Genomic DNA, 26,587 nt, shown 5'->3' with positions numbered 1-26,587 from the left:
ATAAAATATACTCATTCCTCAAAGATTTTAAAAAAAAAAGCATCAGACAAAACATAAATTGTTATGAGACTTCAGTTTTTGAAATACATAACTTACAGCACAAACAAAATATTTACATCACAAGTTCTTTTTACAAAATGTGTGTCATTTTGAAAGAATACTGTTGAGATCCTGATCTAAAATACCTGCCAGAGTTAAAAAAGACTCATGGGAATCTGGTCTCCAGAAATCCACTGCATAATGATATAAATAAAATATGGCTGACTGTCAGGGCTTACCCATACATAAAAATACTAATTCTCTATCCCAATGGTCAGCAAACAATGGTCTGTGGGCCAAATCCAGCCAGTGGTCTGGTTTTGTACAGCTGTACGCTAAACACGGTTTTGACATTTTTACAGTTTAAAAAAATGTTTTAAACTAACTAAACTAAACAACAAAGAAGAAAATGCAGCAGAGATAGATATGGCCTGAAATATTTACTATGTGGCTTTTTACAGAAAAGGTTTGCTCATCCCTGCATTATATAAAATCAATTGGGATATACTGATGGGTATTAAAAAAGACAACACTGTAAGGTCAGTACCATCAGCAGTACTCATTTCTAAAATGAATCACTTCTGTTCAAATATGTACATTTTCAAAACATAATTACATCTGAAAAGTAGCTCTGCTACTTAAGTCTAGCCCTTTACAATTAGATCTCCACATGAAATCACAGTATTCTTAGGGGACAGAGGAAACAAGGACAAAGTATTCCAGAGGTCAGTCATGGAGCTTGTCAGTAGTTGTAAGTCATTTAAGACCACTTAATAGTCTTAACCATTAATAAAATTAATAATTTAGATATTGCCAATTAGAAGGTGATATTGCTGCATTATTTAAATAACACTGATTAAAAACACGTTTAGACTTCCCAATTCATTATTTTCAGAAGCAAGAATTACTAGCTAACTTAGTAGCTACTTAATTTTAAAAATGAGAAATGAAAAAAGAAACACCAAAAATGTAGAACCACAGCAAAAGGCTTTGGAATGCAAAAACTGGGGTCTCTCCCAATCTCCCAGCAATCCCAAACTGGCGTAGGCTTCTCATGTTCAAGTTAGTTGACAGTGGTTGCCGTGGGAACTTGGCAGCCGTCTCTTGTCAGTGACCCTTTTCATTAAAAGAATGACAGGTCCATGAGCAAATGCTTTAAAAGTAAAACCAATTCAGAACTGCTCAACACACGAATGTTCACAATCCCCGGTCAGTAGGCTATACTAACACCACAAAACAAGTATTGTCCTGGGTGTTTTTCCTTCTTCAGGCCTTCACATCATGAAGACATCTCTGTTTTGCCAAGCTTTAAAATGCCCAGTGAATGCCGAGGTAGATGACTTTCAAATGCAGATCTTCTATACCCTGATTCGACTGGGACTTGCTTCTTTCTGTATTCTCCTTCTGGGAAATATCTTCCGCTTAAGGGCAATTAACTGAATGATGAAAGACAAAATAAATTTTAATTTCCAAATTGACAAACTTTAAATTTTCTGAGAGTCATATGACCTTAACTATGTCCACAGTCTTATACATAAAAAACAGACAACGAATTAGTCTCATTATTCCTCCCCCAAAACAAAACCAATCCCTACTTTTGTTTCACTTTGTAGGATCAATATACCTAGATATGTGCCCACAAGATATTTAAATCCCTGAGGATTAAAATTATTTTGGTCTAAGCTTCACTTTTTAAAGACCTATAGCTACAGATTTTTATACAGCTATTACCAAGCATACTTATTTTCAAGATGTCGTGTCAAGTCTTTCTGTTGAAGGAAAATGGCTCTGTTTAGCCATTAAGACACTGTCTCCAGGCTTGAAAATGACTACAGATGCAAGACAGATTTCTTAAAACATTTTTTAAAAACCTGGCTGGTGTGGCTCAGTTGGTTGGGCATTGTCTTGTGCACCGAAAGGTTACGGGTTCAATTCCTTGTCAGGGCAATGCCCAGGCTTTCGTGGCTCAATCCCTGGTGCGAGGGCGGGGGGAGCATGTGGGAGGCAGCGGATAGATGTTTTGCATTCACATCGATGTTTCTTTCTCTCCCTTTATCTCCCTTTCAAGTCCTTTCTCTCTAAAAATCAATAAATCTTAAAAAAATCCACACACCCTATATTAAAATCCTATCACCATTTCTCCCTATACTTAAACAGAGCAACAATCATTTGAAAATACAGGTAATACCTAATTTATGAACGGGTTATTAGGCAAAAAGTTCATTTATAATTTACTAGCTTAGAATTGGGATAAATATTTCTTCCTCATCGAAACAGTTTATTCATGTTACATCTGAAATAGAAACTTGACCACTTTATGAGAAAAATAAATGTGTTTTTATGGTTTCAATTTGGGATTCTGCTGTCTACTCCTCCATGTCGAGGTGGAAGCAGGGCTCTGTGCAAGCACAGACGTCCATGGTTTGAATGATGAGCTGGGATTCTGGGGCAGAGGGAGAGGCAGGGTTGGCTGGTTTGTTTGTGAGCACAGTACAGGTTAAGGAATTTGATTCAAGTAGGTAAAGAAGAGAGGAGACTCATTCCTCTCATCCCTCTTCCCTCCTCCTCTCTGGTTCCCTTTTCTCTGCTGGCATAAATGACACGGGTGAAAGACCTGAGCCCTTTCACCCACGGTCCCTCTCCGACCTGACCGCTGGCCAGCACAACAGGCTCAGTTTCCTCACTGGACTCCTGTTCTAGAAGCAGGTACAGTCTTTTTAAGATTTTTTTAAAAAGATGTTACCTGCCAGGAAGAATGGCAACAAAAATCAAGAACAAGATTTATATTCCCTGTTCTCCTGTCCAATTCTCCATTTCCTAAATTTCCTTCCCTCTGTGGCAGGAAGCCCAGGCTCTGTGACCTCCTCCTCCATCTCAGTGTAAATAAATTCAATGTAAGTTTCCTGTAAGTGACAGCTAAAAAGAACTCCACTCCACAGTCACCGGGAAAGGAGGCTGAGCCCAGGTTCACTTGCCCAGCACAAGTCAGGTCAGTCCAGACACCTTCCCTTCCTTCTCCAGCCCGTTTTCTTCAGAGCATTTCACACCTGTGGCCTAAATAAGGATTCTCTTGTCCCTTTCTTTTGACATCAGAAATCTCCCTTCTACTCCTGGACCCTCACCTGAAGGAGGTTGTGTGCCTATATGGAGAACTCTCAGGAATTCAAAGAAAATTTAATAGGGAAAAATGAAGATAAGATACTTCACTCACTTTTAGAAAGGTTATAAGAAATAAAAAAATTGGAGACACATTTTCAAAAACAATACCAGATAAGAATTCTACTTGGGTTTTGGTTAAAAATACTTAGAGCATTTCAGTTTTAGCTTAAAGTCTGCAAGTTAATCTACTGAGGTCCAGATAAAAAGAATACTGGTAATAGATCTAAAAGATAAATAAATAAAAGGCTATTATGTTTGATGCCTGCATATTATGAAATACTAGAGGTCCGGTGCATGAAATTCGTGCACGGGGCGGGGGGGGGGGGGTCCCCTCAGCCCAGCTGCACCCTCTCCAATCTGGGAATCCTTGGGGAATGTTGGACTGCCGGTTTTGGCCTGATCCCGGGGATCGGGCCTAAACTGCCAGTCGGACATCCCTCTCACAATCCTGGACCACTGGCTTCTAATCGCTCACCTGCTTGCCTGCCTGCCTGCCTGGTCACCCCTTACTGCCCTCCCTGCCAGCCTGGTTGCCCCAACTGCCCCCCTGCTGGCCTGGTCACCCCTAACTGTCTCCCCCTGCTGGCCTGGTCGCCCCCAACTGCTCCCCCCCGCTGGCCTGGTTGCCCCATGCAGCCTGCTGTTCAGTCGTTTGGTTGTCCCTCATTAACCCCCCTGCCAGCCTGGTCACCCCACACAGCCTGCTTGTTCAGTCGTTTGGTCGTCCCTCACTAACCCCCCTGCCAACCTGGTCATAGCCAGCCATCTTGTGAGGGGTGATGGTCAATTTGCATATTACCTCTTTATTATATAGGATACTTGACATATTAGCTACAAACCAATAGAAGAAATTAAAATTTTTTGTGACTTTATATCATTTTCTAAAAGAATCAGATACTAATATACCAAGAAATACTGTTTGATCCCCACATAAGATATAAAACTTACCTGTTCAGCAAAAAACGAGAATATAGTAAACATAATCAATGTTGCTAGTACACAATGAGTCCAAAACTTCAATTTGTCTCGATATGCTCTCCTGTGTAGAGAGAGAAGAAAGCAATTATGTAGTTTTGTGCATGGTTTCACTATATTACTTAGAATTATTTATATACCAGTTTAGCAAAAACAACCATGGGAAACCAAAAAACACTGTCTGGAGGCAATTCTAAAATGTTAACACGATATACTTTTCCAACATGAGTTCTGATTTTTCATTACATTTGAATTAGTAAAAGTTATCCAGGCAGAGATGAGGACTTCTAAAGAAAATTACTTCTAGCCCTAACTGGTTTGGCTCAGTGGATAGAGCGTTGGCCTGCAGACAGAAGGGTGCCAGGTTTGATTCCGGTCAAGGGCACATGCAGAAGGCAACCAATCGATGTGTTTCTCTCACATCAATGTTTCTCTGTCTTTCCTCTCTTTTCCACTCTCTCTAAAAATTAATGATAGAGCAAACAAATACCGCATTAAAGAAATTTCAACCCAGCCAGCATGGCTTAGTGGTTGAGTGTCAACCTATGAACCAGGAGGTCATGGTTCAATTCCCGATCAGGGCACATGCCCAGGTTGCAGGCTCAATCCCCTGTGTGGGGTGTGCAGGAGGCAGCCAATCAATGATTCCCTCTCACCATTTATGTTTCTCTCTCTCTCCGCCTCTCCCATCCTCCCTGAAATTAATAAAAGTATATGTTAATAAAAAGACATTTCATCACTCTGAAACAAGAAATACATACATACATATATGAACCATGAGCACTTACCATTCCTGCAGCTCATGCATATGAAGAAAACGGTTCCGATACTCTCTTGGCAGCTCAAACTGGGATGGTACAGGGAACATGGATTCATAGAAGTCCCTGAGCACAGCTTTCACTGTCTGGGCATCTTTATGATTATGGTCAATGTTGTCATTCAGGCAAACAAACTTCCTGAAAATAACGGAGACCCAGGGTTACCGATTATCATAAGGATGATTCTGACCTCACAAAACAAGAAAATGTGGATTCCAAATATATTTTAAATAGACTTATGCCCTAAGACAGATGCTTTATTTACTGATAAGGTTCTCTGAGGCAGTAATGTTTTATAATTTTTTCTTTGGATATTCCTCGCCTGTATAACAGAACTAGGAAAGATAATCTTGAAAAGTGCCTTCTAGCTGTGGAATAAATTAATGATTTCTACTTATCATGTCCCCAACTAAGTGTTCAATAAATGCAGTTTACTAACTGGATCATTTTGTTAGCAGACAACAGCATGGTGATACCAGAGGGAAAGGAGGTAGGGGGAGATAGAAGAGGATAAAGGGGGCATAAATGGTGATGAAAGGAGACTAGACTTTGGGTGGTGAACACAAAATACACTACACAGATGATGTATTATAGAATTGTACACCTGAAACCTATATCATTTTATTAACCAATGTTATCCCAATAAATCCAATAAAATATATTTTTAAAGTTATTAATTTAAAAAAAAAAAGCAGTACCTAGGGTTTTTTCTTATATCATCCAATTGGCCAACCACATGAGAAACATTGGTACGAATCATTTTAAAAGCAATTTCTTCTTCTCCCATGATTTCAAACCTAATTATCAAACATAAAGAGTATAAATATTTATGTGGATATGACAGATTTTCAGTAAGGAAAATATTTTATTAAACTTTAACAGATTCAGCATCCTCAGAATGAGTTAATCTTTCAATATTACTAAAGAAAACAATCTCACATAAAAGTTAAAAAAGAATGCTTAATAAGCCATTGTAAAATGATGAAAATACTAGACTCTCATAATAATTATTTTTAAACTAAACGAAGAGAATATTATATGTCTACTTACCTATATTTGTTTTTGTCCTTATACGCTTTGTGGATTTTATCAGTTACTGGTTTACAGCTGGTTAACAGACTCTTAGTGACGGGTGGCTGTGAGAAAGTCAGACATTAATTACAACAGGGGCCAAGACTAGGGTGAGGCAAGTGAAGCATTCAGATTGGGTGCAAAATTTAAGAGGGCACCAAAAGACTCAGCAATCAGGATGAATATTTTCAAAAATCAAATTGGCATACTATGGCCTGCAGGCAAATTGCCTGTTTTTGTAAATAAAGTTTTAAGTGGCACATATCTGTATACTAACCCATGTCATATGCTAACCAGAGGTTGGGAACCCTTTTTTCTGTCAAGGGCCATTTGGATATTTATAACATCATTCTCGGGCCACACAAAATTATCAACTTAAAAATTAGCCTGCTATATTTGACCAAACTAATGCCTTGGCAGGGCCAGACCAAATGATTTTATGGGCCTTATACGGCAACTCGGGCCGGACATTCCTCACCCCTACTAACCAACGCATGATCAGCAATACCTATAGTTTGTCTCTGGATACCCATAGCTCCTGTGCTGACTTGTCTCACCACAGCTGCTGCTCATGCCTGAACAGGAGTGAGGAGCACAGTGTCCGGCGTGCACAAGGAGTGAGGAGCACAGTGTCCGGCGTACACAAGGAGTGAGGAGCACAGTGTCTGGTGTGTACAAGGAGTGAGGAGCACAGTGTCTGGTATGTACAAGGAGTGAGGAGCACAGTGTCTGGTATGTATAAGGAGTGAGGAGCACAGTGTCCGGCGTGCACAAGGAGTGAGGAGCACAGTGTCTGGTGTGTACAAGGAGTGAGGAGCACAGTGTCTGGCGTGCACAAGGAGTGAGGAGCACAGTGTCCGGCGTGCACAAGGAGTGAGGAGCACAGTGTCTGGTGTGTACAAGGAGTGAGGAGCACAGTGTCTGGTATGTACAAGGAGTGAGGAGCACAGTGTCTGGTATGTACAAGGAGTGAGGAGCTCAGTGTCTGGTATGTACAAGGAGTGAGGAGCACAGTGTCTGGTGTGTACAAGGAGTGAGGAGCACAGTGTCTGGCGTGCACAAGGAGTGAGGAGCACAGTGTCCGGCGTGCACAGGGAGTGAGGGGCACAGTGTCTGGTGTGCACAAGGAGTGAGGAGCACAGTGTCCGGCGTGCACAAGGAGTGAGGAGCACAGTGTCGGCGTGCACAAGGAGTGAGGAGCACAGTGTCTGGTGTGTACAAGGAGTGAGGAGCACAGTGTCCAGTGGCACAAGGAGTGAGGAGCACAGTGTCCAGTGGCACAAGGAGTGAGGAGCACAGTGTCCGGCGTGCACAAGGAGTGAGGCGCACAGTGTCCGGCGTGTACAAGGAGTGAGGCGCACAGGGTCTGGCGTGTACAAGGAGTGAGGAGCACAGTGTCCGGCGTGCACAAGGAGTGAGGCGCACAGTGTCCGGCGTGCACAAGGAGTGAGGAGCACAGTGTCCGGCGTGTACAAGGAGTGAGGCGCACAGGGTCCGGCGTGTACAAGGAGTGAGGAGCACAGTGTCCGGCGTACACAAGGAGTGAGGAGCACAGTGTCCGGCGTACACAAGGAGTGAGGAGCACAGTGTCCGGCGTGCACAAGGAGTGAGGAGCACAGTGTCTGGTGTGCACAAGGAGTGAGGAGCAGTGTCTGGCGTGCACAAGGATTGCTAAATGAATGATTTCCTTCTGTCAGGAATCAGATTTTTAATCGATTTATTACTCTTCTCTATAGTCATCTAAAAATGTCTTATCTGCAGCTAACTATAAATTATTTATATGTGGTTTGAACTTTTGCAAGATAGTAAATTTTTTAAAATACCATTTTATTCTAATTATGAAATTGAAAGCTCCTTATAGAAAATATCAGTATGAAAAAAGGAAAATAAAAACCACCTATGATTTAACCTATTGTCATTTCCATTACTTTTTGTGGTGTGTGTGTATGTGTGTGTGTGTGTGTGTGTGTGTGTGTGTGTGTGTGTGTATGTGTATGTGTAGGTATTTAGGACTTTTCTATGGTTTAAATCATACTGTGCACCTGGTACTATTTTCCCCCACATAATTTTATTTTGTAAATATTTTCCATACAGTAGTAAATATCTGTAAGCATCACATTAATAACTATATTAACCCTTTTTCCCTTGATTCTAAATGCACATTTTCTCCCACTTCTCTGAAAATGAGATGCATCTTACAAACAACAGAGATTTCCAATCATTTCAACCAAGTGACACTCCAATATCATTGTGTGCAAATCATCCACATTCCTACTGGTAAGAGCAAGAAAGGGCCAGCATCAAAGCCACTTAGCTTTGATGAAAAATTGTATTCTACTTGATGAATATTTCCTTGGTTAACATTTAACCTTTGGACTGTTCTCCCAAGCCAATAAGAATACTTTGGGGCTATCTTCTGCTATCCTTAGTGAATAGGAGTCTGCTTATCCTACCTAATAAAACAATAATATGCAAATTGACCACACCTTCGCTACGCCCAAGCCATGCCCACCAGCCAATCAGAGTGAGTATGCAAATAAACCCGGCCAAGATGGCGGTTAATTTGCATACATAGGCACCTTGAACTGACCCCCTGCGATGGATTGCAGGGAGCTAGGGTCCACTCTGGCACCAGACCGAAAGCCTCCGCCGGAGGCTTTTGGCCTGGAGCCGTTGCGGACACCCAGCTCCCGGCTTTCGATGTATGGTGGGCATGGCGGACACCCAGTTCCTCACTCTGATTGGATGGTGGGCATGGCAAGCGGACCCCCTGCCATCGAAAGCGGGGAGCTGGGTGTCCGCTCCGGCTCCAGGACAAAAGCCTCTGCCGGGGGCTTTTGGCCGGGTGCACAAGGGGACACCCAGCTCCCCTGCCATCGAAAGTGGGGAGCTGGGGGTTTCTTTGGCTTGGTACACCAGCGGAACCCCTGCGATTGATCACCTGGGCAGGAAGCTTGGAGTCTGCTTTCGGCCTGGGCAGGAGTGGACCCCCTGCGATTGATTGTAGGGAGCTGGGGGTCCGCTCCTGCCCAAGAGGCTTTCGGTCTGGGCAGGCCCAGGCGGGGGCTGAGCCGGTGATCAGAGGGAGCTGGAGAGGCCTGGGCAGGGCCCAGCCCTCCATTGGTGTGAACTATAGAGGAAACACCTTTTCTGACTGCACATTGGCTAAGCTTCCTGTATGCCACTGGTAATATTCTTAGTAACTTGGGTAATAAGAATCCAAAAAGGTGATCTAGGGTTTTTCCACCACACTTCTGGAGAAAAAACTGAAGGTCCGCTGCTGGAAGGCTAAGAAATGTCATATCCTGCCCTAGCCGGTTTGACTCAGTGGATAATGCCTCAGCCTGCAGACAGCAGGGTCTGGGTTTGATTCTGATCAAAGGCATGTACCTAGGTTGCAGGCTCCTCCCTGCTTGCTATGATGTTTTCTTACCACCAGGGGGCAGCACAGAACGTGACAGTGGTAGGAGATGTGGCATTGGCAGCAGGCGGCAGTGGAGATACTGCCAGCTCCAATGGGCCCTGATGAGAGTGGGAACCCGGTGGGATGGTGGAGCAGGTGAACAGGTGGTGCCAAGCCAAGGTGGGTGTGCACCCATGCATGAATTGTGTGCACCGGGCCTCTAGTAGAATATAAACAACTAATCCTAATATTAGCTTAAAATCCAGGAGAAGAAAAAATATTTTAAGGCAAGATATAAAATATTCTGGATTATCTGTGCTACTACTTTCCACCAAATATAAATATACATAGAGTCCGCTTCTAGTTTTTGAAATGCCATACAGAAATGGTGTAAATAACACCCAATAAAGATATACTTTCTGTTTTACATAAAAGAACCCATGCCACTTACCAGATTGGGGTCATAGTATGCTTCCTGAGTTGGGGGAATGTTGCTTAGCTGAGTGATATTAGCAGGGAGCATTTTTGAGCAATTTATTAACATGTGTTCCAGGCCTGTTAAATCCTAACAAAGAAAATAAAAGAATAAACATTCTAGGTACATTACAAGTAATGATTGTAGCTTTAAATAAAAAAACTACATAAACGTCTCCAAAATTTTTTTAAATGCTACCTTCAAAAAGAGTTTGACTATATGATTCTTAAGGAAAAGAGAGCAGAATGAGACAATATGAACACGAATATTTCCTCTTTGTTTCAAAATAAAACATCCTGAACCGGGAGGCACCATTTACACAAGATGGGCCCGGGGATCACCAGACAGATGTCGTGCAGCTAGATGCATCCTGGCACTCTGCATTAGTGAGCGCCCTGCTCCCGGGACTGGAGAGGCCGTGGCAGAGGGGCTGCTGCACCACAGGCCTGGCCGATACCCAGCCGGCCACACCTGAGGCCCCGGAGTGAACTTGTCCCAGAACCTTACGTGCAGGTGTGGCCTGGCTCTTCTCTAGACAATACAATGGCAATCCCCACTGCAAGCCTAAAAGAAGGAAGCTCAGAAATATGAACTTCAAATCTGGTTTTCATTCTGGCACTAAAAATGGACTAGTTGTGAATACCCTCATTCACTATTAAGAATGACTCTTGCCCTAACTGATTTGGCTCAGTGGATAGAGCGTCGGCCTGCAGAGTGAGGGTCCCAGGTTCGATTCCAGTCAAGGGCATGTACCTTGGTTGAGGGCACATCCCCAATAGGGGGTGTGCAGGAGGCAGCTGATCGATGTTTCTCTCTCATCGATGTTTCTAACTCTCTATCCCTCTCCCTTCCTCTCTGTAAAAAATCAATAAAATATATATTTTTTAAAAAGAATTACTCTTGCTTGCATTACACTGAAATATGCAGGGGGAAAAGAGAAAGTATCAAAATTAAAAGTTTCATTTAAAACTGCTGCAAAGCATAGGGGGAAAAATACACCACCTGCAAGCTTAAAGGCAGGTCATGAATTCTGGTAGCCAGTGTTCGGATTTCTCTGTCAGATAAGACACCAGATTGGTCGGTATCAACTTCATCAAAAACTTGAGATATATTCAGCGGCTGAACTGCACTCATGAGGTAGTAAAAATAAGAAAAAGCAAACTGCATATCCTCAGAATGGCGCACTTTGTGAAATGACGTCTTGTCAAATTCTTCAGGGAACCTGTACAAATATAACACATAATGAGCTCGGGATATTTAAAATATAAAGAAGTACCTAATGTTTATAGAGTTAGCATCTCTTTCCTTTCCGTTAGAGCCATAAATTTAGCACAGCACAGATATAAGTTTCTTTTTCTGTTTTTGTTATTTATTTTTATTGAATTTATTGAGGTGATATTGGTTAATAAAATTAAACAGGTTTCAGGTGTACAGTTCTATAATACATCATCTATATATTGTATTGTGTATTCACCACCCCAAGTCAAATCTCCTTCCACCACCATTTATCTGCCCTTTACCCTCTTCGACCACCCTTGTCCCCCCTTCCCCTCTAGTAATCATACTGTTGTCTGTGTCTACGAGTTGGGTTTTTCTTTTTTATTCTTTTTCTTAATCCCTTCGTTTTTTTCACCCAGCCCTGAAACCCTCCTCCCCGCTGCCAGCTGTCAGTCTGTTTTCTGTATCTACGAGTTTGTTTCTATTTTGTTAATTTATTTTGTTCATTAGATTCCACATATGAATGAAAATCATATGTGACTTGTCTTTCTCTGACTGGCTTATTTCACTTAGCACAATGCTCTCCAGATCCATCCATGCTGCTGCAAAGGATAAAGATGTAAATTTCCAGCAGCTGTGGCTCTGAGCACATGCAAGCAACCCAAACACAAGTCAGACTTACATGTCCTGCAGTTCCTGCATAACTATTCGGTCGATCATGTGAGGCATGTGTGCAGGGACTTTCCTAGATGTGAATCCGAACTTGCTGTTTAGAATTTTATTTACATATCGGAGAGAATCTGCAAATGTATCTTTTAGTTGCCTCCCAGTATGTTTGCTGTCAGTAAAGTATGCCAACTGCATCTTCAATGACTCTTCTTCCTAAAAAGAGAATTCCACGTAATACAGCATTAGGTTTAGTGCAAAAGCATACTTGGTCAACAAAGATAAAGGTACCCTTTTATATACAGTGAGTGGCCAGATTATTATGATCTCTGAACGCATAATAATCTGGCCATTCAGTGTGTGTGTGTGTGTGTGTGTGTGTGTGTGTGTGTGTGTATTAATTAGAGGCTCAGTGCGTGAATTTGTGCATGGGTGGGGTCCGGCCAGCCTGGCCAGGGGGAGGGGACATGGGCAGTTGGCTGGCCTGCCTGCTGGTCGAACTCCTGGTCGAGGGGACAATTTGCATATTAGCCTTTTATTATATAGGATATACACTGAGTGGCCAGATTATTATGTGTTTAGAGATCATAATAATCTGGCCACTCAGTGTAATTTAGTAACTAGTCACTAAGAATCCATGAGGGGCAAATGACATGAGGACCCTAGGAGCAGGACTAAACTGGATTTCAGAGGAAGTATCACTGGCATTGGCTTGAGAACAAGAATTGTGTGGTGAAGGGGGGGGGGGGGGCGGGGGCGCAGGGGTATGTGTGAAAAAAGTGAGGAAATAAACCTAGACAAGAACTCTGCAGTCCTCACTCAATAATCAGCCAATGCCTACTGCACCAGGTACAAGATCCTTCCTGAATACAATGAAAGGAGTAAGACACAGTTCCCTCTCCATCCTCCTTTCTTCCAGTATGACATCAGCCCATGGCTGTGCTTTGTTCACAGTCCGGCCTAGACCACAGGATTTTTCTGGGTCTATCAACGCTGACCCACTCTTCACAAGTCAGCTCCCAGGATACTTCCTCAAGGATGCCTTCCCTGATACCTCCAGGCAAAGTTAAGGAGTTTTCCCTATGGACTCCTTACCCACACCTCAACAGAGACAAACACTTGTCAGTTAGGGTTACTGAGATAATTAAATGAAACCATGTAAGAAAAAGCATTTAATTCAGTGGCTGGCACAGGGAAGTGCTGAACAATTGGTAGGTATTGTTACATTATCATCACTTACAAGATTATTTATTGTTCCTAAGCATGGGAAGGAATAAGGCTAGATGTAACTTACATCAAGAAGATCTTGGAAATACTTTTTTTTCTCCCAGGGCAAAAAGCCGGGGTAACTGTCAGTATAATGTTGCAGCTTTCTTCCAGGCAATACTTCCTTAGCACCTATGTGACTTTCAGCGTTGTCCTCCATTCTGTTTTCCTCTTGTTCTTTCCCTATGATTTGCTCTTCTCTGGGCACCTGGTTCTTCTGTGGAACAATCAGAGATGAGAGCTTTTCTTTGGACACACTTCCACCTCCCACTTTTTGGGTCTGACTTTCAGATCGAAAGCTTGCTTGGGTTTCCAAGTCCCGGGGTGGAGTCCGACGCTGGTAGTGGCCATTCACTTTTATTGTCTTTGCTGGAAAAGTCGACCTCTGTAATCTCTCCGGTGCTCCTAAGCTGTTTGGCCCGGTGCTTCTGTGAACCTGCTGCTCCAGTGGGGCCGCCACACTCTCATTTCTTTCCTCTGTGATGACAGCCTGGTTTACTTTTACTTCAGCATCCTGTGAGTTCATCAGAAACGATGTCAGCAAGGCTGACTTGGATAGGTTGTATCCCTTCATAGTGATATCTCCACGTTCTAGCTGCAAATCCAAGTTAGTGAGACGCAACTGGGCCTCTTTGGGGAGGAGCGAAATGTTGACCAGGGGAATTTTCACCTCCTCTTGCCATCTCCCTGTTGTGTTAACATCGTGTCTCTTGAACTTTGGGAAGCGTTTTTCTTCGGGAATATCCTCAAATGGGATTTCCACCTCTGGAAGAAGTGTTATGGGGCTAACCAATGTCTGGTAAGACCTCTGGGTGGTAGAGTTCAGTTTCGGTTCTTCTCTTGTGTCAACCTCGACTGAGATCTGGATTTTGAACTCCTTGTCGTCCCTACTTTGAAGTGTGAGATTAAAATGTATGGTAGTTGCATTCATTCCACTGTGCATTATGAGGTGGATGGTTTTCCACTTATTGGCTATGGAAGCGTGTCGAATTACGGGGTTGTCGCTGTAGGCGCCTTCGATTCCCCTTTTGGCTATTTCTGCAAAGCTGAAATAAGGCAGGCATTCACCTTTTGGGATAACATAGTGAGTCTGGTTTGGGAGAAGAGTTACTTTATATAATTCATGAAAATGATCTAGAGGAGAAAACACAAAAATTACTTTTTAGAAGCTAACCATTTCCCCCTTTTTCCTTTAATTCTTAGGGTTTGAGGTTTTACTTGCTAACAGTGACTCTAAATGGACTTTAAAATAATCAGAAATTCTAACACAGGAGCTACTGATATAGGGCTCCTTTCCAGTCATTGACAGGGAATGCTTCTGAGTCTGACTCACTACGGAGATAGGACACAATTCTGACAGTAAGTTCCAATGATCGACTTCCATCTACTGTCCATGTGAAAAAATACAACTGTCGGCTAAAACAACCTCTGTTAATAAGCTATCAACAAGATCCAGTAAAATTGTCTTTCTTTAATAAATGTCTTTTATTATTTCCAAATTAAGCTATCACCATATATTTTCAACTAAGGGAAATCAGCTTAGTGAAAAAGACAAGACACTGGAATAATACAGGAAAAGATGCAGCCTTAGTATTTACTGTTCTTTAAAGATCTGTGTCCTTCTCTTATTTTTAACTTACAAATAGTATGGATGCAAGGCTGGGAAAAGGATACACAGAGAATAATGACTTTAAATAACAACGAGCCAAAATGCTCTCTAGTGTCCAAGGACTCTTATCCTCTTATTCTTTTTCAGTAGATTATTAGGACAATATATATACCTTGCCCACAGTCGCCAGCATCAAACCCACAGGACAAGACGTTGCAGGCCTGGTCACAGAACTTATCAGCGAGCCAGGAGTTTGCACACCCTTGATTACAGTAAGAGACACTGTTTATTCCTCCACCAAAGTGCCAGGGCTGGACAGCTCCCAAGCTCCCGGTTCCCCCGCCTCCGGCACCGTAGCGACTCCCTCCACTGTTACCTGTAGAGGGAGGAGGAAAACAGAATCTTGCTGTTTTTACGTGAAAAAGCTCCTTATTTCTTCACAGCGTTTTCAAGATTGAGGCATGAGTCTTAGTCAGGAAGGGTTCACTCTTTCCTCAGTTCATGTAGCTAAGAATAAACTGAAAAAGGAACATCACCTGACAGTGGGCTGGGCACCTACTAGCCTGGAGGGACCTCAAACTGTCTCAAGGGGGCACCTACGGATGTGGATGGAGGAGCAGAACAGGGAGAGGTTTTCCAAACACTGACTGTCAGAACTGCCCTAACATACCCTAATGCAGGTGCTGCCCTCATTGTCAAGTGTGAATGTCTTATCAGGGGCTGAGTTCTCTGGGCTCCACAGACCCATTCTGCACGTCTGTTCTCTCCCTGCAGCTGGCTGCATTTCTCAGAAGTGCCTCTGACAGATCTGAGTGAAACACAACTTGAGGTTTTGTTTCCTCCCATACTTAACACTTTTCCAAATCTGTTTCCTCACATGGAATACGGGGTGCCATCTGTGCATACAAGCTCTCTTTCCTAGGTGACTAAGAAATTAAGGGGAATAATGTTTCATAAGTTTAAATTCTTTGTACACTGAAGGGCAATAATATAAGCGTCTAAGAAAAGGAGAAGAGATGCTGAGGAGAAAAGACATTTATCTCATTATCTCTTTTTCATTCACCGACCTAAGACATCTGCTGCTGGAAGCCACCAGCCAGGAGCTCCTACGAGAACCAGTTAGAGTAGTTCTTGCTCTTGAACGTACATAATGAAGGGCAGTCCCTGTTTTCATATTTTCAATAATAAGAAAAGGCTGTGCAAGTGCAGGGCCCATGTGGGAAAATGCCCTCAACAACGGATAATATGAATAAACTGGGCCACAGCAGGACACTTGTCATCACCTCCAAAGAGTCTACGGATTACTGGTTATTTTAATACATGAAAATGTTTAATTCATGGTGCATGTTCAGTAATGATTAGGAATGAGAAACTTCCATGAACAGAAGCAAATTACCCTTGACCGCATCCTTACCAGAGCAATCCCCGCCATCCCAGTCACAGGCCGAGTTATTGCAAGCCTTGTCACAATAGCCATCTTTAATCCAGGAGCCCGGGCAGCCCTCAGCACAGTTTGGCACAGGCCATGTCAAATAAACCTACGACAAAACCAGAGAGAATATAAAACAGTTTCTGACAGTCTTCCTAATCAAATTAGAATTCTTTAAAACAAAACTGAGCCTCTGGAAAAAGGTTAATATTTTCCACAGGCTGACTGCATTCATGGGGGGTATTTTGCTTTAAGTTTGCCTGCACCGAAGGCATTTCCCCAGTTCTGCTCTTCTGATGATACTGACTGAGCACATTTACTCTGTTCATTACACGAGGAAAGCAGACAAGGACTCAGCTCACGGAGCAGTTTCTCACACCGTGGTGTTATAATATATTTTGAAATAAAATTGCAACAGGTCAGGCCCTAGCTGGTTTGGCTCAGAGGATAGAGCATTGGCCTGCGGACTGAAGAGTCCCAGGTTCGATTCTGGTCAAGGGCATGTACCTTGGTTGCGGGCACATCCCCAGTACAGGGTGTGCAAGAGGCAGCTGATCGATGTTTCTAACTCTCTATCCCTCTCCCCTCCTCTCTGTAAAAAACAAAATCAATAAAATATTTTTAAAAAATAGCAATAGGTCAGACTTAACTGGGAGTACAAATGCATGCCACAGTAGGTGGAATGTATTCCACACGAGTCACTGCTTTTCCGTGACAACTGTCACTAGCTCCTGAGTGTATTTGTACTTGCATCATGGCTGAGAAAAGCAGATGAACTCTACACATCCTCCACTGCTAGTATTACGTTTTGTGGCAAACTAACCAGCCCAGCGACCTGAGCTATGAGCCCCCTGCTTTCTTAATGAGTGATATGGTACATGGTGACTTCTCAAACTAAAATTATAAAAACATGCTCCCCTTCGACAGTCTGCATGCCTTTGCACATTCCATCTGTTTGGAATCTAGTGAACTCCGACTTGTTCTTCAAAGTTCATCTCAATTCAGATGGTCATCCTTCCCTGTTCCTGTCTGATTTCACCCTCCCGTGCGCCCACCGTTTAGCAGCCGGGCACACTTGCCGGCATGGAAATCACTGCGTGGAGTCACTGATTTGTGTGTCTTCCCTGTCAAGCCACAGCTCAACTCTGCAGCCGTACAAGCTAACACAGGGGAAGCCACTGAGCAGAGGCACAGGGCAGTGAGCACACTGGAGTGACACAAACAGCAACAGGAAAAGTAGCTACGTGCATTTAGCCTTACAGTTGCAGAGTTCATCACAAGCTTATGGTGATGATGACTCCTTCTAACAACTACCCTGGTATTCCTATTTTCCCCACTGGGCAGACAGGAAACATAAAGGTCAGGTCACTGCCGAGGACCATCCTAAATAGCTGGCTCCTGGTCTGTGCTTCTCCATCCTGCCTCTCAAAGCCAGAGTGAGACCAGTCTCGATGAAATTTCACCCACCTCTTTAAGCAGAAAATTGAGCTAACTTTCTATGTTGGTCACTTTGCTGACACTGTAACCATGATTTTGTGTTTTACAGTGATTTTGCCTTTTTTGCTGTTGTTGTAGAACATTTAAAGGATTGGGGGAAGACTGGGGGGAAAGAGTGGTTCTGGGTGACTAAGAATGCAGGCAAGCGAAAAACTACCAATCAATTAAAAGTTCCAATCAACTCAAGTCCTCTTCCTTCTTCTAACATAGCGACTTAAAAATCTTTAAGTAGTTTTCTTTCTCCCAATTTGTTAACTCTCCTGATCAAATGCTTATTTGATCAAATCTGAACACAGTTGTACACATATTGATTCCTGATTTCTTGTTAATAACTCCCAAGTGACTTCCGAGCCAGGAATCCCTTCCTCTTAGGTACCCACCTTTTGACCTTTGGAGTGACTATAAAAATCATCTGGCCAGACATCCTTCCCAAACATGACATCGTCATTCAGGTAAATGAACTTCTGGGACAGCCCTTCGATGCGATGAATGTGACTTTCAATAGCTGGTGAACTAAAAGTAGGCAAGTGGCTCAAATTTCGAAAAACATCCTTTGAACAGAAAAATACAAGAGAGAAAGAGGGTGGATGAGAGGGGTTTTTCTTTTATTTTTGGTTTTGAAGGAAGGCAGGCAAATGGAAGAATGAAAGGAAGGTGGAAATGGAGGTGAGGAGGGTGAAGGGAATGAAATCAGGGAAAAGTAAAAGAACAGAAAAGACAGAACAGAAAACCACAGCCTTGTGATATATGGAAAGCCACGTGCCTGGTGTGTTACTATTGTCACTCGAGGATTATCAAGGTTCAGCCAGGATGGAATCTGCCCATTGGTGACTATGAAAATATTCCGAACCCACGGCGCGTGCCTCTCGATAGATCGCAGTGAGTATCTCAGTTCTTCATTATCTTCAAAGCGGCTGGCAGAAACATCTTCATCCTGCTTGGACTGAGAAAAACGCCTGGTGCTTGAAGATGTAAAATAGCCCTGAAGTCACACCTCCCCCTGTGTCTCCCTGGCCCTCTCTGCTCTCAGGGTGCTCTGGCAGACTTTTAAAGACCCAATCTTACTTTGAAACATTACGAAAAATGCAAAAGACTCAGCTCAGTTACAACAACAACACAGATACACAGCATTTCTTTAACACACTTTTTTAGGAAAGGTTCCTGGATCTGCTTCTTGGTCACTTCAGGTAATATTAACCAATGGCAGGGACTGGAACATTAGAAAAGTCCCAGTGAACTCAAGTCCTCTTCCTTCTTCTAACATAGCAACTTGTAAATCTTTAACAACATAAACCCACTCAGGTTTTGAAAGGATCTTTGCATCCCTTACCTGGCTGATGGCACTCAGATCCCATAATAAATACGCAGGACTTATGGTCAGTTCTTTCCCATCGATGGTCATGTTCTTCTTCGTCTGCTTATTCAGTTCTTGGAAATCTTTGGGGTTGTTTAATTTTAGGAGTGCTACACCGGCCTCTGAGTACAGGTGCAACTATAAAATGACAACAGGGTTACCAGTGGAAAAACTGAGCCCTCATGAAGAGACACCTTGAAATTCCCATATTATCTTTAAACTTTAAATATATATAAAACATAGGCTATGTATTACCAGTATGTATAGTATACATCTAAATATATATTATACATATTTAAAGATTAAGAGTTTCATATGTATATGAAATAGCAAGCCAATATCACACACACACACAAAGAAGAAGAAAACCTAAACAGGCCAGATGCTTTTCCCAAATGAATGGAACGGGCCTGGAATTAAGAACAAGAGGAAGTGGCAGGGCCCTGGCCAAAGGGACATCTCAGGCCCCATCTGAAAGCTGCAGCCACTGCTCAGGGCCACCCAGAGCTGCCAGATCTAAGAGGCCAGGAAATCTCCTCATTCCCTTTTTAAAAAATATTTTAAAATTTTTAATTACAGTTGACATTCAATAGAAATTTCCCAATTTTCAATGCTGGCTCAAATGTTTTTGATTGTCATATGTTCCAACACAGCACATCTGGTCACCAGTTTATGACCTGTGTTCTAAAATACTCTGTGTTCTGCTTACTCTGGGGGCAAGTCCTGCAGTGTAACCTCACTCTACTTGGCGGGGACCACGTCTGCTAGCAGGCGTCCGGATGGCTTTTGTGCCCACACGTGAGATGAATGAGTGTCTTTGGCAGAGCTGACTGACGTGCTTCCAAAAGCACGTTTGGGGCAAAGCGTTAGAAGGAATCGTAAATCTAAGGGGGAACATCATAAGCATCAACACGTTTTTTTGTTATCGATGTGAGAGACACCGTGATCGGTTGCTTCCTGTACATGCCCTGACCTAAGCTGTGATTGGGCCTGCAACCCACGTAAATGCCCTTGACCAGGAATCCAACCCTGACCCTCAGTCCATGGGCCCATGCTCTAACCATTGAGCAAAACGGGCCAGAGCTTAACACATTTTATAAACAGGCTTCCCCACCTCTACGCAAGTCCATAACACCCTTGATGTTTATGTTCTAAGCCTATAATACAATTTCCCCATGAAAACGGCCTTTCAGAGCTTAAAAAGCCAGGAAGAGGACTGAAAACCACCAATTGAGGACAGCAAAATCCGTCTGCCGAAGTGACTCTTCTAATGGAGCCCGGGCTTTGTTTTAAATTTATAAACCGAAGCAAACACAAATTACTATGGCCTCAGATTAAGCTCTTGTATTTGTAACATGACTATACTTAGCTCATCTTTCAAAGGTTCCTGAGTTTACGTAGGCCCCAAAACTAAAAGTTAGAGTTAGAATTTTCTCTTTTCCCCTTTTTATTATGTGGGCCGTTCACTCTTACCAGAAATGCTTGTCATGTCTTCCTAACTGATTACGTTCTTTCACCTTGGCAGTGCCTGGCATACACTAAGCACTCACTGAAGGTCAGCTCTCACTGCTGCCACCGTCCTGCCTCTGGGCGAATACTCTTCTACCTGGGAACCTACAGAGCCTCACTATCCCCCCTAGGCCTCCGCTGCTCCCACAGCACCTCTTTGGGCTCCCTGGAGTATAAGAACCACTACTCTAGAATGAATCAATATAGTGTTATCATACACTAATTTAATTTAAAAATTACTGGGGAAATATCCTTATCTTAATCTCTTCTTCCAAACTGCTTTTATTCTGGAAAACTATTTCGAAATTTCACAGACAGTTGCCTAAGGTAACTACACAAGTAAAAAACATAAGGGAATATTTGTGTATGAAAAAGAATTTCTGCCACTGCAACCAGGTTTTGAGTAGTGAAAAAGGGTGGGAAGAAAGTCCTGGGCTAGCCACTAGGTGGCTCTCCAGTCCTGGACACCGTAATTACTTTTCCGGAAAAGACAGGAAGGGTACTGAAGCGTGGTTGTAGTGAGTGCCAAAGGCTGGAATTCCCAGCTTGGGCAACTGTGGGCAACTGCTTCTATATGTAGCTTCTTACTTGAAATTGTAAGTTTACCTAAATTCTTTAAATCATAAGTTTGTCAAGGAGAGAACAACTGGACACCTACCCCCTGCAGACCCACAAGGGACAAGTTAGTGTGACTGAGAGATAAAGTGTGCTATCTTTAAGTCACTGACACTTCCATATGTTTGTTACTGTGGCATTTTCAAGAATGATGTGCCTCCCCTGGCTGATTTGGCTCAGTGGATAGAGCACTGGCCTGCGGACTGAAGGGTCCCAGGTTCGATTCCAGTCAAGGGCACATGCCTGGGTTGTGGGCTCGATCCCCAGTGTGGGGCATGCAGGAGGTAGTCGATGGATGATTCTCTCGAATCGTTGATGTTTCTATCTCTCTCTCCCTCTCCTTCCCTCTCTGAAATCAATAAAAAATATATATTTAAAAAAAAAGAAATGATGTGCTCAATACGCCCATATATGAGATAGTATATGGTTAGGGAAAAAAACATACCAGCTAATAAAACTGAGAAACAAATTAGCTCCTTTTAGTGATCCGACAACTCAAACCTACTATGACTTAATATGTGCTGGTGGTTTTCTAAAACTTAAATCAGTTCCAGAGTTGCTTGTTTAATCTGCTTATGACTTTATTTTAGCAATAAAACCAAAAGAAAGGGTGTCGTGCTTTAAGAGAACAGATGCATAACCAATTGAAGGGAAGTTACTAAAAGAAGGGGCATGAATACAATATTCTTACAATATACTGTGACCTTGAACATGCCCTGAACGGAGGTCCAGGCAGGACAATATGTTGTTCCCACTCTGCCCGCACTGTCCTTCCTGCTGAAGCATACAATTTGGTCAGCCTTCAAGTATCCCGGGAGCCTCTTTCTCTTTGAAAATTTCCCACATGAGCCCTGACTGGTTTGGCTCCGAGGATAGAGCATCGGCCTGCAGACTGAAGGGTCCCGGGTTCGATTCCAGTCAAGGGCATGTACCTTGGTTGAGGGCATATCCCCAGTAGGGGGTGTGCAGGAGGCAGCTGATTGGTGTTTCTAACTCTCTCTCCCTCTCCCTTCCTCTCTGTAAAAAATCAATAAAATATATTTTTTAAAAAAAGAAAATTTCCCACATGTCTCTGATCCACACAGAACTCGCCTTTCTCTAAATGCCAACCTCAACTCTAGACTACTCTTCTCTGTAGCTAATCCTATACTGTCTTGTTTTGCTACTTGAACACTTACTATACAAACATACTGCCTCCCAAAAGAGATTACAAATAGCGTGAGGACAGACCCACGTCCTCCACTGCTTCTGCACACCCACCCAGCAACCATTATCATGGAACTGAACCAAATGTGAGACTGCACTTGAGAGCTTTGGGAAGATTTTCCACCTGCTCTAACATATGTTAAAGAAGTGAACAAGAACAAAAATCAAAAAACAAGCAAAAACCCACCATAAATAAGATGTCTAAAAATGCAGGAGGATTTAGAACGAGTGAGCTGAAAATAAAGACCAATAGACAATCTAGTTTCTCAAAAGGTGAATCCTGTGTCCAGCACATACAAAAATTCTACAGATCATACAAGAATTCACCTCAAGGTATCTCAAACTAGAAAGCCTTTAATAGAAAAGATTGATTTTATAAGACTACAGTCCACAGTAAAGTTTTTATGAATTCAAATCTATTACCTGGTAAAAAGAAACCATTTTCCTCAAGTCCCACCTCCCCTCCAGAGGGTGTAGGAGTACAGATTCTGGCTTTGCTCTAACCAGAATAATAAAGGCAACGTAATGGTACCATAAACCTAGTGAGGCCTATGGATAATCACACTGGCTGACCTGGTTCCCTTTGTAGTCCAAGACAGTGTATGTGGTGGGTGGGTTTACAGTCACAGCCTTTCTTCTTGCTCATTCTTCAACAAGCATTTCTTGAGTGGCCCCCTAAATGCCAGGCCCCAAGATAATCACTAGGGGTACAAAGGTGAACAGGCAGTATCAGTGAGGGGTCTGGGGCAGAACAGAGCTCTAGATGGCAAGGCCTCCTGGAGGAACTGAGAGGGAAAAATGGTTCAGCTGTCGAGGCCCTGGAGTCCATGCCTAACGGCCCTTTCCTCCACATGCCACAAAGCACCTCCAAGGAAACATTGCCCACACTGAGCTCAGAGTTTCCTTCCTGAAAAAGCTTGCTTCTCCCACTGAAGCTCTGAGTGTGGCTGATGCCATCACTCCCATCTTCTCTAGAAGCACCCACTTCCCCTTTCATTTTTCCTTCCCTCTTCCCCAGCTAGTAAGTCACCAGGTCATGCTGAGGGGCTCTCTCTGATGTTTCTGGAACCATGCTCATCCTTGCACCACTAACAAGGCACTTGCTGAACCCAAATGTCTTGCTGGGCTCGGGCAGCAGTGGCTAAACTGGTTTTCCTGCCTCCAAAGTCATCTTGTCTAATCCCTAACTGCTACACCTTTTCCTGCTGTGTTCCTTTGAAAGGAGTCCTTCTGCCCTGGCTGGTATGGCTCAATGGTTAGAGTGTTAGCCCACGCACCAAAGGGTCTCGGGTTCGATAACAGGCAAGGGCGAGTAGCAGGTTTGCAGGTTAGATTCCTGGCCCCCGTCAGGGTGTGTGCGGGAGGCAAGCAAACAATGTGTCTCTCTCACATCAATGTTTCTCTCTCTCTCCCCTTCCTCCAGTCTCATTTCCACTCACTGAAAATCAAAGGGGAAAAAAAATCCTCAGGTGAGGATTTTTAAAAAAGTACAGATATACCTGTTTCTGTAATTCTACAACCAATAGCTAGGAAGCCAAGAAGCCAAATAAACATGGCTGAAATCAATGTTAATCTATGGTTTTATCTACCCAAATCAATAGCAAAAATAGTTCAGGGGAAAGAGGAATGTAATATATCTTTTAAAAGAACTGCAGATTAGGAAAGAATTCAACCCTAATCTAGCTGGGCACTACCATATTTCCAAGTACCATTTAAAAAGTAATGGAGGAAAATATGAAAAAAACAACCATAAATGTCATTCATGTTATCATTATTTACAAAAATTGTACAATGTATCTTAAAACAGTGAAACACGTGGGAAAAAAGAAACAAGCTGGGGAGAAGAATATAAAAAACATGTTCAAAACAGGTACTAAAGTAAGAACTCCCCCACTTACAGCTCTCCCCCACCACCTCCAGGTCCATCCTTTACCTCCAAATTGTTCAATGACATCAACAGGAACAAGAAGTAAGAATCAGTAAGCTAAACACAGTGGCAGAATTTAACACTTCTTAGTAATATCAAGAAAACCAGGGCCTAACAAATTCTGAGCCAAGAACCTTATGCCCTCTCTTTTAAGAGAAAAGACATCTATGTTTTACAACCTGGAAGGCTTCCGACAGACAGCAGGCATCCTGACACAAGGTCAAATGGAAAGTATACCCACAGAAACTGTGCCCTAAATCAACAAGGCAATTGGCTCTGAAAACAATACAAACTTTGTTTCTCCAACGCCTCCCTTCCCCAACAATTCAGTTCTCCACCAAGTGGTTCACAGAAAAAAATGTCTAAACCGAACTTCCGTTTTCAAACTGACAACCCGTTCAAGCTGACACCTCCACCTCAGCATGACAAAAAGCATCTCACAGGCAACAAACAAAGAAGAGAATGCTTTCCTTGCTGGTGATTAGCACAATTTTAAAACATAAAGAGGCCATCAAGAGTGCTAATGTTGCTAAGGGTGTGAAAGAAGCAATGATCACAGACAATTGAAGAGGTAGAAAAACTTGTTCATTTGAATAAAAGAAGAGCAGTTAGCCAGCGACAGCCATTTCCAAGACAGTGATACTAGTATATGAACAAGCTAAGATGCTGCATGCTGACCTGAAAGACATCCCTAGACCTAGGCCGAATGCTAAAAGTGATTCATTTAAGGCTAGTAAGGGGTGGTTGGATAAATTTAGGAAAAGAAGTGTTTATTTATAGATTAAACAATACATTAGACATGTACTGTATATGAGAGAGAAAGGGGAATAATTTTTGGGTCTGGAACGGATTAATTCAATTTACATTATTTCTAATGGGAAAAAAGGATTCTGATTTCGAAGAAATCGCTTCTCCAACAGCCTTCCAGAAAGAATTAAGTTCGAGAACCAAGGTTCCACTGTAAATGTGACGGAAAAGGCATGTCACAAGGCAGCCTCCACAGTCAACTCCAACAAATGGCATCACTGGTCAAGCATGAAGAGTTAATAAATATAAATCCTAAATATGTTAATGGCTCAATTAGCTATTAATGAAGGGAGGTTTCACATTATCAAATGTCCCAAATATCTGAAGCACACTCCCTCTGAGTAACAGCACCTGACACATAGTAGAAGCTCATTGGTTAAATAAATGATCCTGCTTCGGAGAAACCTGCAACCAAATAAGACCCTTAAGATTTTACCCAAATGAAGAGTAAGGAGTGAGGATCTCCTATAAACAAAGGGCTGTCTCCATACTGTGGCAGAATAGAGACCCACTTGGTTTCCTACGATTGCCAGCTTTCCTATGAAAGAAAGGGACCGAAAGAGAAGAGTCATGCATTAAATGAGATGTTTATACTGGGTGCTCTATTGTCTGGGTCCTTACCAGTTTTATTTTAGAAGAAAGATTTTCTGGCAATTTTGCTTTTAGTTGATTTGTCTCCTTGAAGGTCAGTGGAAACCCACTCAGAAAAGCCAAATCTTGCATTAGCACTAGCCCAGGGACTTCTTTATCTGTGGTCTAAAATGAGAGGGGAAAAATACAAGTCACTTTCCACATCACAAGGCTGGTGAAATCTTACAGCTGAGAAAACCAGCAAAGGTCTATTGTATCATACAAGCTTCAAAGTCAGAATTAAGATTACTTAGATCAACATTCATTAATCCTAGCAAGCTAGCCTTAGAGGAAAAGTAAACATTAAAAAGTCTCTCAAAGTAAACCAGCTTTACTACTCATACTTGTATTCTAGTCTACTACAAGAACAAAATTAATTTAAAATAACATACCAAATAGCCCCTCCAAACTGTCTGTTTGCTGTTTCCTTTAAAGGTTTCAGCATGGGCATCTTCAACTACAATAAAGAATACAACAAACAAGCCAATTTTTAATGAATACTTAACTGTAACATCTGACAGGACACTGTACAAAGCATTTTGAGAGCTGTTAAAATAGTATTATACATGGTCTCAAAAAAAGGTAGTTAAGGGAGACAAAACCCATCCAACAAAAGTGGAACGATGTAATGCAGTGTGTGATTAATGTTAAATTTTGCAATCCAAAAGGAGAGATTCAAGCGGGCAGCAGAGACATGGAGATGACAATTTGACAGAAATCACAGCTGTAGGAGCAGACAGAAGGAGCTCCCGGAAGCCAGGCCAGTGGATTTAAACTAGCAGTAGGGACCCACTGTAGATCCTAGGGCTCCTCAAGAGTCAGAATGAACTGAGGGGATGCTGAATAGATTATATATTTTTAAAGGTTAAATGATAAATTCTTATATAACTACCTATACAATATTGGTCATTTTG

General features: G+C 42.6%; 1 protein-coding gene across 2 annotated transcripts in view; it reads right to left on the bottom strand.

The window, feature by feature from the left end:
* Positions 1 to 421: 421 nt before the first annotated feature.
* Positions 422 to 26,587, bottom strand: part of GNPTAB (N-acetylglucosamine-1-phosphate transferase subunits alpha and beta) — a 50,156-nt gene continuing 23,990 nt past the window's right edge. For both annotated transcript variants that reach the window (XM_079774617.1, XM_079774618.1), the window contains 16 exons: positions 26,066 to 26,130; positions 25,665 to 25,799; positions 18,956 to 19,117; positions 18,389 to 18,568; positions 18,006 to 18,176; positions 16,114 to 16,237; positions 14,872 to 15,075; positions 13,119 to 14,224; positions 11,841 to 12,040; positions 10,943 to 11,162; positions 9,917 to 10,030; positions 6,042 to 6,127; positions 5,690 to 5,788; positions 4,962 to 5,129; positions 4,147 to 4,237; positions 422 to 1,475 (listed from right to left, as the gene is read on the bottom strand). In XM_079774617.1, the coding sequence (XP_079630743.1) occupies positions 1,398 to 1,475; positions 4,147 to 4,237; positions 4,962 to 5,129; positions 5,690 to 5,788; positions 6,042 to 6,127; positions 9,917 to 10,030; positions 10,943 to 11,162; positions 11,841 to 12,040; positions 13,119 to 14,224; positions 14,872 to 15,075; positions 16,114 to 16,237; positions 18,006 to 18,176; positions 18,389 to 18,568; positions 18,956 to 19,117; positions 25,665 to 25,799; positions 26,066 to 26,130 (3,203 nt within the window). In that variant the 3' untranslated portion in view covers positions 422 to 1,397. The remainder of the gene's footprint in view (positions 1,476 to 4,146; positions 4,238 to 4,961; positions 5,130 to 5,689; positions 5,789 to 6,041; positions 6,128 to 9,916; positions 10,031 to 10,942; positions 11,163 to 11,840; positions 12,041 to 13,118; positions 14,225 to 14,871; positions 15,076 to 16,113; positions 16,238 to 18,005; positions 18,177 to 18,388; positions 18,569 to 18,955; positions 19,118 to 25,664; positions 25,800 to 26,065; positions 26,131 to 26,587) is intronic.

This window comes from Cnephaeus nilssonii, assembly GCF_951640355.1.
Source record: "Cnephaeus nilssonii genome assembly, chromosome: 6".
In the NCBI taxonomy this organism is placed as follows: domain Eukaryota; kingdom Metazoa; phylum Chordata; class Mammalia; order Chiroptera; family Vespertilionidae; genus Cnephaeus; species Cnephaeus nilssonii.
Note: the sequence above shows the minus strand (reverse complement) of the source record. Positions and strands in the feature narration are given on the sequence as shown.